We start from the raw sequence: 12,280 nt of genomic DNA, 5'->3' as shown, positions 1-12,280 counted from the left end.
AGGGACACAGATGGAGGACACTAGTGATAGGGATAAGGGAGCAGGGAAGGACTCAGGGGAAGACAGGGCCCCCATAGGGGACTGTGGGGAGCCTTGGTGCGTCCCTGTCTTTAAGGTTTCCCTACCTGCGAGTAAAACTGAGGAGGAAGGTCAGGGTGGGAGGTGGACGATGGTGGGGAACACGATGATCAGATTCCCAGTGCGTGAGGTGCCTTCTGGGGGAGAGTTCTGCCTCTATTCCAGTGTTTTCCTTGCCTCTGCTGCCTCCCTCCAGCTTTTCTGCATCTATGTCAGGGACAAGTATGCTGTTGCCTCTGCCTTATGGCGCCTTTGGAAGAGGGAGTGGAGGATTGGGGATGGGATCAAAGGCAAGAGTGTCCTCGAGGAGGGCAGAGGGAGTCACCCTTATCAAGGCAGACAGTCTTGGTGCGAAAACAGCAAGAGGGAGTGAAGAAACAGTTGGAGGATTTGCAGGAGCGCATGGAGCGGTTGTTGAAAGGATTTACAAAAATGCAGATACAGATGGGCAACACAGCAGCAGCCACTGAGGCACAATCAAAGGAGTGGGAGAGTGCGAATCAGCATGGGGGTTGGAATGCAGTGGCACGGGAGTGCGTTTTGAAAAGACTTCAATTACATCCTGAAGGATAAGCGCATATCCAGTTATTATGCAGTTATTATGCAGGGACAAGGGAGAGGCTGGGAGCCTATAGACTATAAATTGTTGATGCAGTTGCAAAAGGCTATTTCAGAGGGTGGGATTTGAGGGGGAGCAACGCAGTTGCTGATGGACACTATTGCTGCCTCCGGGCCACTCATATTTGATTGGTGACAGGTAGCTCGACTATGTTTAACGCCAGCGCAGACTACTTTGTGGGAACAGAATATAAAAGTATTGGCGGAGCAGGCTCTTTTAGCGGCTCGTAACACACCGGGGCATCCTGCCACGGGTGCCGATTTGGACATGCTGCAGCGCACGGGACCTTATTTTTCCCCGCAGCTGATGATGCTACACATGGATGACAACCTAGTGGCAGGGGAGACGTTACCGAATGATCTAGAAGACACAATTACTAAGGCCATGGGGAAACAGGGATTAGCAATAGGGGAAGAGAAAACACAGAGAACAAGCCCATGAAAGTATTTAGGCACTCAGATGCATGCTCGTGTGGTTCAGCCTCAGAAGGTGTTGGTAGCGAACCCAAAAGTAGAAACCTTGAATCAACTGCAAGAGCTCGTAGGCTCAATGCAGTGGCTATGACAGTTTGTGTTGCTAGCTGTGGTGATTCCCCTCGAGTGGGCAGCCAAGCTCCACCACAGCCGCTCTCTCACTCCTCTCCTCAAAGAAGAACGGGGAGAAAATATGATGAAAAGGGCTCAAAGCTTGAGATAAGGACAAGAAGATCACGCAATAATTATTGTAACGGGCAAAACAGACTCAGGATAGGGAGACAGTAAGATTTATTGCTTATTACTTACAAGCTAGAGAAGTGAGAAACAAAGGAAAGAAACCAAAAGCACCTTCCCCCCCATCCACCCTCTTCCACCTCCTCCCCTTGAGCGACGCAGGGGAATGGGGGAATGGGGGAATGGGGGAATGGGGGTTATGGTCAATCTACAGCACTTCTTCTCTGCCGCTCCTTCTCAGTCACTCTCATCCCCTGTGCTGTGGGGTCCCTCCCACGGGATGCAGTCCTTGATGAACTGATGCGGCGTGGGCTTCCTGCAGGCAGCAGCTCTTCCAGAACTGCTCCAGATATGGGTCTGTACCATGGGATCCATCCCTCAGGAGCAAACTGCTCCAACCTGGGTCCCCCACGGGCAGCAGCTCCTGCCAGGTCACCTGCTCCTGTCTCCTCTCCACGGGCTACAGGTCTGGCCTGGAATCTGCTCGGGCAGGGGTCTTCCACAGGCGGCAGCCTCCATCGGTGCAGGGCCACCTGCTCCATTGTGGTCTCCTCCACAGGCTGCAGCGTGGAACCCGTGGTACTCCATGGGCTGCAGGGGGACATCCTGCTTCACCATGGTCCTCACCACAGGCCGCAGGGGACTTCTGCTCCAGCGCCTGGAGCACCTCTCCCCCTCTTCTTCACTGACCTTGGCGCCTGCAAGGCTGTTCCTCACTCCTCTCACTCTCCCAGCTGCTGTGTGGCGCAGCGTTTTTTTCCCTGTCTTAAATATGCTCTCACAGAGGTGCAAAACAACATCGCTTATTGGCTTGGCTCTGGTCAGCAGTGGGGCCCTTCCCAAACATGGGGCAGCTTCTAGATCCTTCTCACAGAAACCACCCTTATGGCCCCCTGCTACCAAAACCTTGCCACGTAAACCCACTACACTAGCACCGAACGAGATGAAGACCTTCACGGACCTGCTGCAGGGAGACACAGACCTGACGGCGCCACGACGATTGTTACCTACACATCAAAAGTTGTTGCAGTCTTTCTTTTCGCGCATGCAGGCAGGTGGGATCACAAGGCGGGAATTGGGGAAGGGAATTCAGGCACATATCTTACTACAGCATGAGGGGGCGGTCATAATATTGCACCAAGGGGACAGTCGACGCCCACTGCTTTTTGGATATTGTGTGGCCCCGAAGGTTGCGTTACCGCAGTGGGAGGACCTATTAGCTCTCGCCATACAGTGGGCCCGAACGAGAACAGTCGGATGCTCCAGTGTAGAGCCTGTGTCAGTTTCATGTGAGTAATCTGCAACCTCATTGGACTTGTTGCAGAGGAACAGTATGTCAATCCAGGCCATGCTGGCCGGGAATCCTGGTCAATTGGAAGTGATGCGGACTTCCCCTTGGTCAGTAATTGTACAATTTGTCACCATACTGCCAGTGGTCCCGCTTGCCCAGCAACCGCTGAAGGCCCGCACAGTGTTCACAGATGCCGCATGGTCGACGCACAAATTTGCGGTGGTATGGTGGGACGGGATCATGTGGGAAAAGGAGGTCAGGCAAGAACCGGGAGTGTCACTTCAACAACTGGAACTGGGAGCCGTGTTGCTTGCCTTAACACGCTTCCCAAATGAGCCCTTGAATATTATCACTGACAGTCAGTATTGTTTTCGAGCGGCGCAGCTGTGTTGCTCCTGTACGACTCCCCGCACTGTTACTGCTACACTGTTATACAGTGCCCTCTCCAAGAGACCTTGGCCTGTATTTATCCAGCATGTAAATAGTCATACTGAGATCCCTGGATTTATCATTGAGGGAAACCGGGTAGCAGACGCTGCCTGCTATGTACTCGACCTTCGAGAGGCAGCAGCCCAATCCCACCATCAGTTTCATCAGTCTGCCCTCGCTTTGCACCGGCAATTTCATCTACCATTATCTGAAGCGAGAAACATAGTGGCAGCTTGTTGCGCTTGCAACACCACAGCACCCTTGCCCGCGGGGGTTAATCCTCGGGGTCTCCACCCCAATGAGTTATGGCAGATGGATGTCAAAGAATTTGCACCTTTTGGGCGATTCAAATATTTGCACGTAGCAGTTGACACATGCAGCAGTCTCATGTGGGCTACCGCTAGTACAGGCCAGAAAGCGAAACAATGTATTGCCGCACTTCGCGTGGCTATTGTAGTCCTAGGCGCGCCTACCACCCTGAAAACCGATAATGGCCCAATAATGGCAACGTCAATGACATCTGCAATTTGCAGGTATCAGCAGTGTTGTCTAATGGTCCGAACAACCAGGAGACACAGAATTGGGGTTCAGTCTCTGGGCTGCAATATTAGCTGCGAATTATAGCACCCTGGCACTTGAAGAACTCTCTCCCTGGCTAACTTTGGGTACAGTTATGCACAATGACATGCGCAGGAGTGGGTTAATCTTTTTCAACATGACGGAGTCGAAAAGGCGTTTTCTCCCTCCATGTAGGTGGCTGGATGCTACCATGGCAGAGACGATCCCTCCGATGCATCTGCCCGGTGCAGAATATGATGATAAGAGGTGGGCGACAATCGTGGTATTTGACAGTCCCTCGATACTTTTGCGTTTGCCGCAGGGAATCTTCTTGCTTTGTGGGGGTGGTCAGGCTTACCTGACTATTCCCCCTAATGCTTATGGCAGACCTTGCGCACTTGGTACTTTGGCAGTTAGTCCCCTCGCGCCCGATGGCATCAGGAATGCCACAGGGGAGGCGGGGAGCCGTCACAGGCACTCGTTGAAAGAACCCACTCTAGATCCGGACTGCGATGACGGATGGTATTTGACTACCTGAGCACAAACAATTGTTGAGACACTTTTTATATTCCCACAGCTCATTCGAAATACTAAGACGATTGAGCGGTTAGCTTGTTGGGCACTGAAGAATGCCAACCGCATAGCAAAGGCTTTGACAAACCTCATCGATGGCATGGAAGCTCTTAAAGAAGGATTGTCCTCGACAAGGCTGGCTGTGGACTACTTGCTTGCTCGAACCGGCATCGGTTGCTCTGAGTTGGAGGATGCTGGCGTCAAAGGTTTCTGTTGTATTGATTGGACAAAGAACGCGACAATGGCAATTGAGCGAGCCAAGGGTGCGGTTGAGGAGTTGTTGAAGAGCTCGTATGGAGATCGCATTTACCGAGACTGGTGGGGGAAGGGCTGACTAGATTGGCTGGGAATGCCAGATTCGTGGATAACCTCTCTTTTATCGGCAGTTTTGTCGGTGGTGATATTATTGGGTGTTGGTGTGCTCTTCCTGCCCCAGCTCTTTCGACTATTGCAACAGATGCTTGAAAAGCTAGTCCTGCGAACAGTGAATATTAACCTGCTTCTTAATAACGGATGGCAGTGCCTGCCACAAGAAGAAGAGAATGATTGCCTTTAGCTAACATTGTACTATGCTAATATCTTTTGTAACGGGAAAAGGGGGTGCGACAAAGGGGGAGTGATATATAGCATAAGGAGGGGGGAGATGTGGGGGGAGATGTGGAGGGAGGATTGGGAGGGACCGTGGGTGGAACAGAGGGTCACGGGGATCCGGGGCAGTCGCGTGTACAGGTATGAGAAACTATGCTACGCAGCAATAAATTGGCACTTGAGCTAGACACGCGCGTGTCCGTCTCTGGTGTCCCTGCTTGGGGAGCAGACATCCAGGCAGCCAACCGATGTTGTCTCTCGGGCTGGGGTAGCATGGAGAGTGGCAACAAGGGATACAGAGGATTTGATGCCCACTACACTCCAACCAAAAAGGAGATATTGGCAGCATATGAAGGAGTTCAATCTGCTTCAGAAGTGGTTGGTACTGAAGATCTGCCCGGAGGCTCCTCCTGGCACCCCAACTGCTGGTATTGGGCTGGATTTTCAAAGGAAGGACCCCCTTTACACATCATGCAACTGATGCTACATGTAGGAATTGGGTTGCACTGATTACCCAGCGGGCTCAAATAGGAAACCTCATTCACCCAGGAATCTTGGAAGTGATTATGGACTGGCCAGAAGGAAAAGATTTTGGAATATGACCAGAGGAGGTGGTGACACATGCTGAAGAGGCCCCGCTGTACAACAAGATACTAGAGAATGAGAAGCAATATGCCCTCTTCACTGATGGGTCCTGTCGTATTGTGGGGAAGCACTGGAGATGGAAGGCTGCTGTATGGAGTCCTACACGATGAGTTGCAGAAGCTGCTGAAGGAGGTGAATCGAGTCAGTTGCAGAAGTGAAAGCCATTCAGCTGGCTTTAGATATTGCTGAACAAGAAAAGTGGCCAGTTCTCTATCTCTACACTGATTCATGGATGGTAGCAAATGCCCTGTGAGGATGGTTAAAGCAATGGAAGCAATGGAAGCAAAGCAACTGGCAGTTGCAGCCCATCTGGGCTGCAGCATTGTGGAAAGATAGTGCTGCCCGGGTAGAGAACCTGGTTGTAAAGGTACGCCACGTACATGCTAACATACCCAAGAACGGGTCCAGTGGAGAACATCAAAACAACCAGCAGGTGGATCAGACTGCTAAGATTGAAGTGTCTCAGGTAGATCTGGACTGGCCACATAAAGGTGAATTATTTATAGCTCGATGGGCCCATGACACCTCAGGCCATCAAAGCAGAGATGTAACACACAGATGGGCTTGTGATCAAGGGGTGGACCTGACCATGGACACTATAGCACAGGTTGTTCATGGTTATGAGACATGCTGCTATGAAGCAAGCCAAATGGTCAAAGCCTCTTTGGTATGGAGGACGATGGCTGAAATATCAATATGGAGAGGCCTGGCAGATTGATTACATCACACTCCCTCAAACCCGCAACAGCAAGCGCCACATACTTCCAGTGGTGGAAGCAACCACCGGATGGCTGGAAACATATCCTGTGCCTCATGCCAGCGCCCGGAACGCTATCCTGGGCCTTGAAAAGCAAGTCCTATGGCGACATGGCACCCCAGAAAGAATAGAATCAGACAATGGGACTCACTTCCGAAACAACCTTATAGACACTTGGGCCAAAGAGCGTGGTATTGAGTGGGTGTATAGTGGGTGTATCACATCCCCTATCATGCACCAGCCTCCGGGAAAGTTGAGCAATACAATGGATTGTTAAAGACCACACTGAAGGCAATGGGTGCTGTGACATTCAAAAATTGGGATATGCATTTGGCAAAGGGCACCTGGTTAGTCAACACTAGGGTATCCAAAATGGACTTGCCCAATCAAACCTGTTGCGTACTGTAGAAGGGGATAAAGTCGCTATAGTACATGTAGGAAACATGCTAGGGAAGACAGTCTGGGTTACTCCTGCCTCAGGAAAAGGCAAATCCATTTGTGGTATTGCTTTTGCTCAGGGACCTGGATGCACTTGGTGGGTAATGCAAAAGAATGGGAAGGTCCAATGTATACCTCAAAGGGATTTAATACTGGATGAGAATAGCTCATGAGTTGAATTGTATTATGTTAGTTATTATATGATACTGTATGTCATCACTACCCTGATTGCTATATGTCAATGTCCTATTAATGGTATCACAGTAACTGCCACACAGATAATGATGAATGAATTTTGATAGAAATGGACAAGCAGAGATATGATGGAACGAGAACAGGCTTCAACGTGTGACGATCCAACATCACACACCATCTCTTCTGCTCTGAAAGACTGCTGTGACAGATGGATCCCGAAGTCAGTCATGGACTACACACACTCAGTGGACATTATATATACATATATGAAAAGTGATGATTAATTGGAATGTATTGGAAAGTGTGTAACCATGACATAAATGGTATGGAATAAGGGGTGGCTATATTGTCCTGGTTTTGGCTAGGATAGAGTTAATTTTCCTTCTAGTAGCTCGTATGGGGCTGTCTTTCAAATTTAGGATGAGAATAATGTTGATATCACGCTGATGTTTTAATTGTTGCAGAGCAGTGCTTACACCAAGCCAAGGACTTTTCAGCTTCTCACTCTGTCCTGCCAGCAGGCAGGCTAGGGGTGCAGCAGGAGCTGGGAGGGGACAGACCCAGGACAGGTGACCCAAACTGACCAAAGGGGTGTTCCATACCATCTGACGCCATGCCGAACAATATATAGGGGTGGCTAGCTGGGGGGAAGGGGACTGGCTGCTCAGGGATAGGCTGGGCATCGGTCAGCGGGTGGTGAGCAATTGCACTGTGCATCACTTGTTTTGTACACATTGTTATTAGTAGTACTATTATTATTATTTTTAATCTATAACTACTTCCACAACAAAGTTCGGAGTTGATGTAATCAGGCTCCTGCTCATCGGTTTTCTGATCTTCTTGTGTTTCTTCATCCACCGAGGGTGGAATGCTGTTGTTGATGTTGAACGTAACCGTTACCCTTTCTTTTCTGTTCTAATAAACTGTCCTTATCTGAACCCACAAGCTTTCAGATTTTTTTTCTGATTCCCTCCCCTATCCCAGAGAGGGAGGGGGGAGGGTGAGCAAATAGCTGTGTGGTGCTTAGATACCGGCTAGGTTAAACCACAGCAGTCAACTTGCTACCTTTTTCATTGTATTTTTGTTCTTTCATTTTTAGGTGCCTTGACCTAAGCCATTTGCAATTTTACAAAAAGCTTTGTAAGTTGGCTTTCCAGTGCCATGAACAATATTGGAGACTGTCCAGAGAAGGGCTACAAAGATGGTGAAGGGCCTAGAGGGGAAGACATATGAGGAGCAGCTGAGGTCACTTGGTTTGTTCAGCCTCAAAAAGAGGAGGCTGAGGGAAGACCTCATCGTGGGCTACAGCTTCCTCATGGGGGGGAACGGAGGGGCAGGCACAGATCTGTTCTCCCTGGTGACCAGTGATAGGACCCGAGGGAATGTAGTCAAGCTGTGACAAGGGAGGTTCAGGTTGGATATCAGGAAAAGGTTCTTCATCGAGAGGGTGGTCGCACATTTGAAGTGGCTCCCCAGGAACAGTCACAGAACCAAGCCTGTTGGAGTTTAAGAAGCATTTGGGCTATGCTCTCAGTCATGTGGTCTGAATTTTTGGATAGACCCCTGTGTGGTGCCAGGAGTTGGACTTGATGACCCTTGTGGGTCCCTTCCAACTCAGGATGTAGTATTGTATTCCATTCCATTCCATTCCACAGAGAATGATACAATCCGAGGTAAACAAAGCTTACTACGCTTTTCATTACTTTATGCAAATATACACTGAATGTCATTTAAGATCTACAAGTAGCAACATTTTTACTTCTATGCTATGTCATATTTAGGTTGAAGTTCAAACATGAAACAAAGGATTGGAAATACTTTTCTTTAGAAAAAAAAAAGGAAAAACTATATTTGTTCTATTATATGTGAATTGCAACATCTGAGGGCTCATAATTTGACTTTGCTACTTAAAATACAGTAGTCCATATGACGTCATTAAAAGAATGTGCATTTAAATTCATATTTTAGTAAACATTATAAATTTGATCAATAACCAACTTACATAGCTCCATTTGTGTAGACTGTGTCACTTCCCTCCACGTACTGAATCTGGGGTGGGTAGACATGCTGTACTGGTTGCACAGTCTGTACTTGCTGTATCTGTAAACGCAAACACCAGAAATATAGGTTAGTTTACCTTATAAAAAATGACTGACTAGTGCTTCAGTGCATCTAATAGCTTCTAAACAATCCTGAGTCATGGAATATACCTGTTCTCACAATTCCTAAATAACACAGAAGGCAGTATTGTGCTGCAATTCTGTAATATGGAAAGTGGAGTACTAACATTGGAGACACATGCCCTTGTCAGAATAGGTCCTAAAAATTTCAGTGTAATCTTAGAAGAGTCTATTAAATTCTGTCCAACAGCAATTTTTCCTACTTGTTCTTCTCCACTATTAACTCATATACTTCAAAAGGAAAGTCTAAACTTCATTGTTAACCTAAGGAAGAATTAATATAAAAACCTGAATTCTGAAGAAAGCACAACACTTTGAATAAGACTTTTCAAGTGTGTGTATTCGGCTTACATGTGTTTACGTGGCAAGGTTTTGGTAGCAGGGGGCCATAGGGGTGGTTTCTGTGAGAAGGATCTAGAAGCTGCCCCATGTTTGGGAAGGGCCCCACTGCTGACCAGAGCCGAGCCAATAAGCGATGTTGTTTTGCGCCTCTGTGAGAGCATATTTAAGACAGGGAAAAAAACGCTGCGCCACACAGCAGCTGGGAGAGTGAGAGGAGTGAGGAACAGCCTTGCAGGCGCCAAGGTCAGTGAAGAAGGAGGGGGAGAGGTGCTCCAGGCGCCGGAGCAGAAGTCCCCTGCGGTCTGTGGTACTCCATGGGCTGCAGGGGGACATCCTGCTTCACCATGGTCCTCACTCCTCTCACTCTCCCAGCTGCTGTGGGAGTGGCTGCCCACTCGAGCGGAACCACGACAACATGGCAAAGACTTGGTAGCACGGGGCTGCAGGGATGGCCTCTGTGAGAAGAGCCCAGGAGCTGCCCCATGTTAGATAAGAGCCAGTTTCAGCCAGCTCCAAAAGGGACCTGCTGCTGGGCAGAGGTGAGACATGAACAACTCTGGTTGCGCCTCTGTGAGAGCAGATTTAAGAAAAGGAAAAAACAGCTATGCAACAGCAGCTGGGAGAGAGGAGCGAAAAAAAATGGGAGAGAAACAATGAGGCAGACACCAAGGTCAGTGAAGAAGGAGGGGGAGGAGGTGCTCCAGGTTCTGAAGCAGAAGTTGCCCTATGGCCTGTGGAGAGGACCATGGTGAAGCAGGTTGTCCCCCCGCAACCCATGGTGTACTATGGCGGAGCAGATCTATGCACTGCAGCCCATGGAGTAGCCGACAGTGGAGCAGGTGGATGTGGCCTGAAGGAGGCTGTGGCCCATGGAGAGCCCCCACAGGAGCAGACTCAAGGCCAGACCTGGTGGAGAGGAGCCCATGGTGGAGCACGTGATCTGGCAGAGGCCACTGCTTGTGGGGGACCAGTTCAGGGCTCCCCAGTACAAGAGGAACATAGAGCTACTAGAGCTACTAGAGCTACATATAACTACTAGAGCGAGTTCAGAGGAGGGCTACTAAGATGATTATAGGACTGGAGCACCTCTCGTACGAGGACAGGCTGAAAGAGGTGGGCCATTGATGAGACCTCATCAATGTATATTGTCGTGGTTTAACCCGGCCGGCAGCTAAACACCACGCAGCCGTTCGCTCACCCTCCCCCCTCCCTCTCTGGGACGGGGGAGAGAAATGGAAAGTGAAGCCCGTGAGTTGAGATAAAGACAGTTTAATAAGACAGGAAAATAATAATAACAAAATAATAATAAAAATAATAACAATAATAATACAATGATGATAATAGGAAAGTAATAATAGTATGTACAAACAAGTGATGCACAATGCAATTGCTCACCACTCGCTGACCGATGCCCAGCCTAACCCCGAGCAGTCCGGCCCCTTCCCCCCCAGCTAGCCACCCCTATATATTGTTTAGCATGACGTCAGATGGTATGGAATACCCCTTTGGCTAGTTTGGGTCACCTGTCCTGGGTCTGTCCCCTCCCAGCTCTTACTGCACCCCCAGCCTGCCCGTTGGCAGGACAGAGCAAAAGGCTGAGATGTCCTTGGCTTAGTATAAGCACTGCTCTGCAACAATTAAAGCATCGGGGTGTTATCAGCACTCTTCTCATCCTAAGCCAAAACACAGCATTCCACCAGCTACTAGGAAGAAAATTAATTCTGTGCTAACTGAAACCAGGACATCTATCCACCCCTTATTCCATACCATTTATGTCATGCTCAGGTTACACTCTTTTCCATACATTCTAATTAGTCACCTATAGTAATCATGGTAGTGATAACATACAGTATAATATACTATTTAACATGGTACAATTCAGTTCATGGGCTATTCTCACCCAGTATTAAATCTCCTTGAGGTACACACCGGACCTCTCCGTTCTTTTGCATCACCCACCAAGTGTATCCAGGTCCCTGAGCGAAAACAATTCCACGAATAGGTTTGCCTTTTCCTGAGGCAGGAGTAGCCCAGACTGTTTTACCCAGCATATTTTTTACATGCACTACAGGAACTTTATCCCCATCTACAGTACGTAACAGGTTTGATTGGGCAGGTCCAGCTCGGTTGGTAGATCCCCTAGTATTGACTAACCAAGTGGCCTTTGCTAAATGCGTATCCCAGTTTTTGAACGTCCCAGCGCCCATTGCTTTCAAGGTAGTCTTTAACAGGCCATTGTATCGTTCAACTTTCCCGGAGGCTGGTGCATGATAGGGGATGTGATACACCCATTCAATACCATGTTCTTTGGCCCAAGTGTCTATAAGGTTGTTTCGGAAGTGAGTCCCATTGTCTGATTCTATTCTTTCTGGGGTGCCATGTCGCCATAGGACTTGCTTTTCAAGGCCCAGGATGGTGTTCCGGGCGGTGGCATGAGGCACAGGATATGTTTCCAGCCATCCGGTGGTTGCTTCCACCATTGTAAGTACGTGGCGCTTGCCATTGCGAGTTTGAGGGAGTGTGATGTAATCAATCTGCCAGGCCTCTCCATATTTATATTTCAGCCATCGTCCTCCATACCAAAGAGGCTTTGACCGTTTGGCTTGCTTGATTGCAGCACATGTTTCACAGTCATGAATAACCTGTGCTATAGCATCCATGGTCAAGTCCACCCCTCGATCACGAGCCCATCTGTATGTTGCATCTCTACCTTGATGGCCTGAGGTATCATGGGCCCATCGGGCTATAAATAATTCACCTTTATGCTGCCAATCCAAGTCCACCTGAGCTACTTCAATCTTAGCAGCCTGATCCACCTGCTGGTTGTTTTGATGTTCTTCAGTAGCCCGATTTTTGGGCACATGAGCATCTACGTGG

General features: G+C 48.8%; 1 protein-coding gene across 2 annotated transcripts in view; it reads right to left on the bottom strand.

Moving 5' to 3' along the window:
* Positions 1–12,280, bottom strand: part of LOC101798468 (transcription factor RFX3) — a 264,473-nt gene that overhangs the window by 117,665 nt on the left and 134,528 nt on the right. For both annotated transcript variants that reach the window (XM_038169514.2, XM_038169515.2), the window contains exon 3: positions 8,884–8,981. In XM_038169514.2, the coding sequence (XP_038025442.1) occupies positions 8,884–8,981 (98 nt within the window). The remainder of the gene's footprint in view (positions 1–8,883; positions 8,982–12,280) is intronic.

The sequence above is a fragment of the Anas platyrhynchos genome, chromosome W (genome assembly GCF_047663525.1).
Source record: "Anas platyrhynchos isolate ZD024472 breed Pekin duck chromosome W, IASCAAS_PekinDuck_T2T, whole genome shotgun sequence".
NCBI classification, from domain to species: Eukaryota; Metazoa; Chordata; class Aves; order Anseriformes; family Anatidae; genus Anas; species Anas platyrhynchos.
Note: the sequence above shows the minus strand (reverse complement) of the source record. Positions and strands in the feature narration are given on the sequence as shown.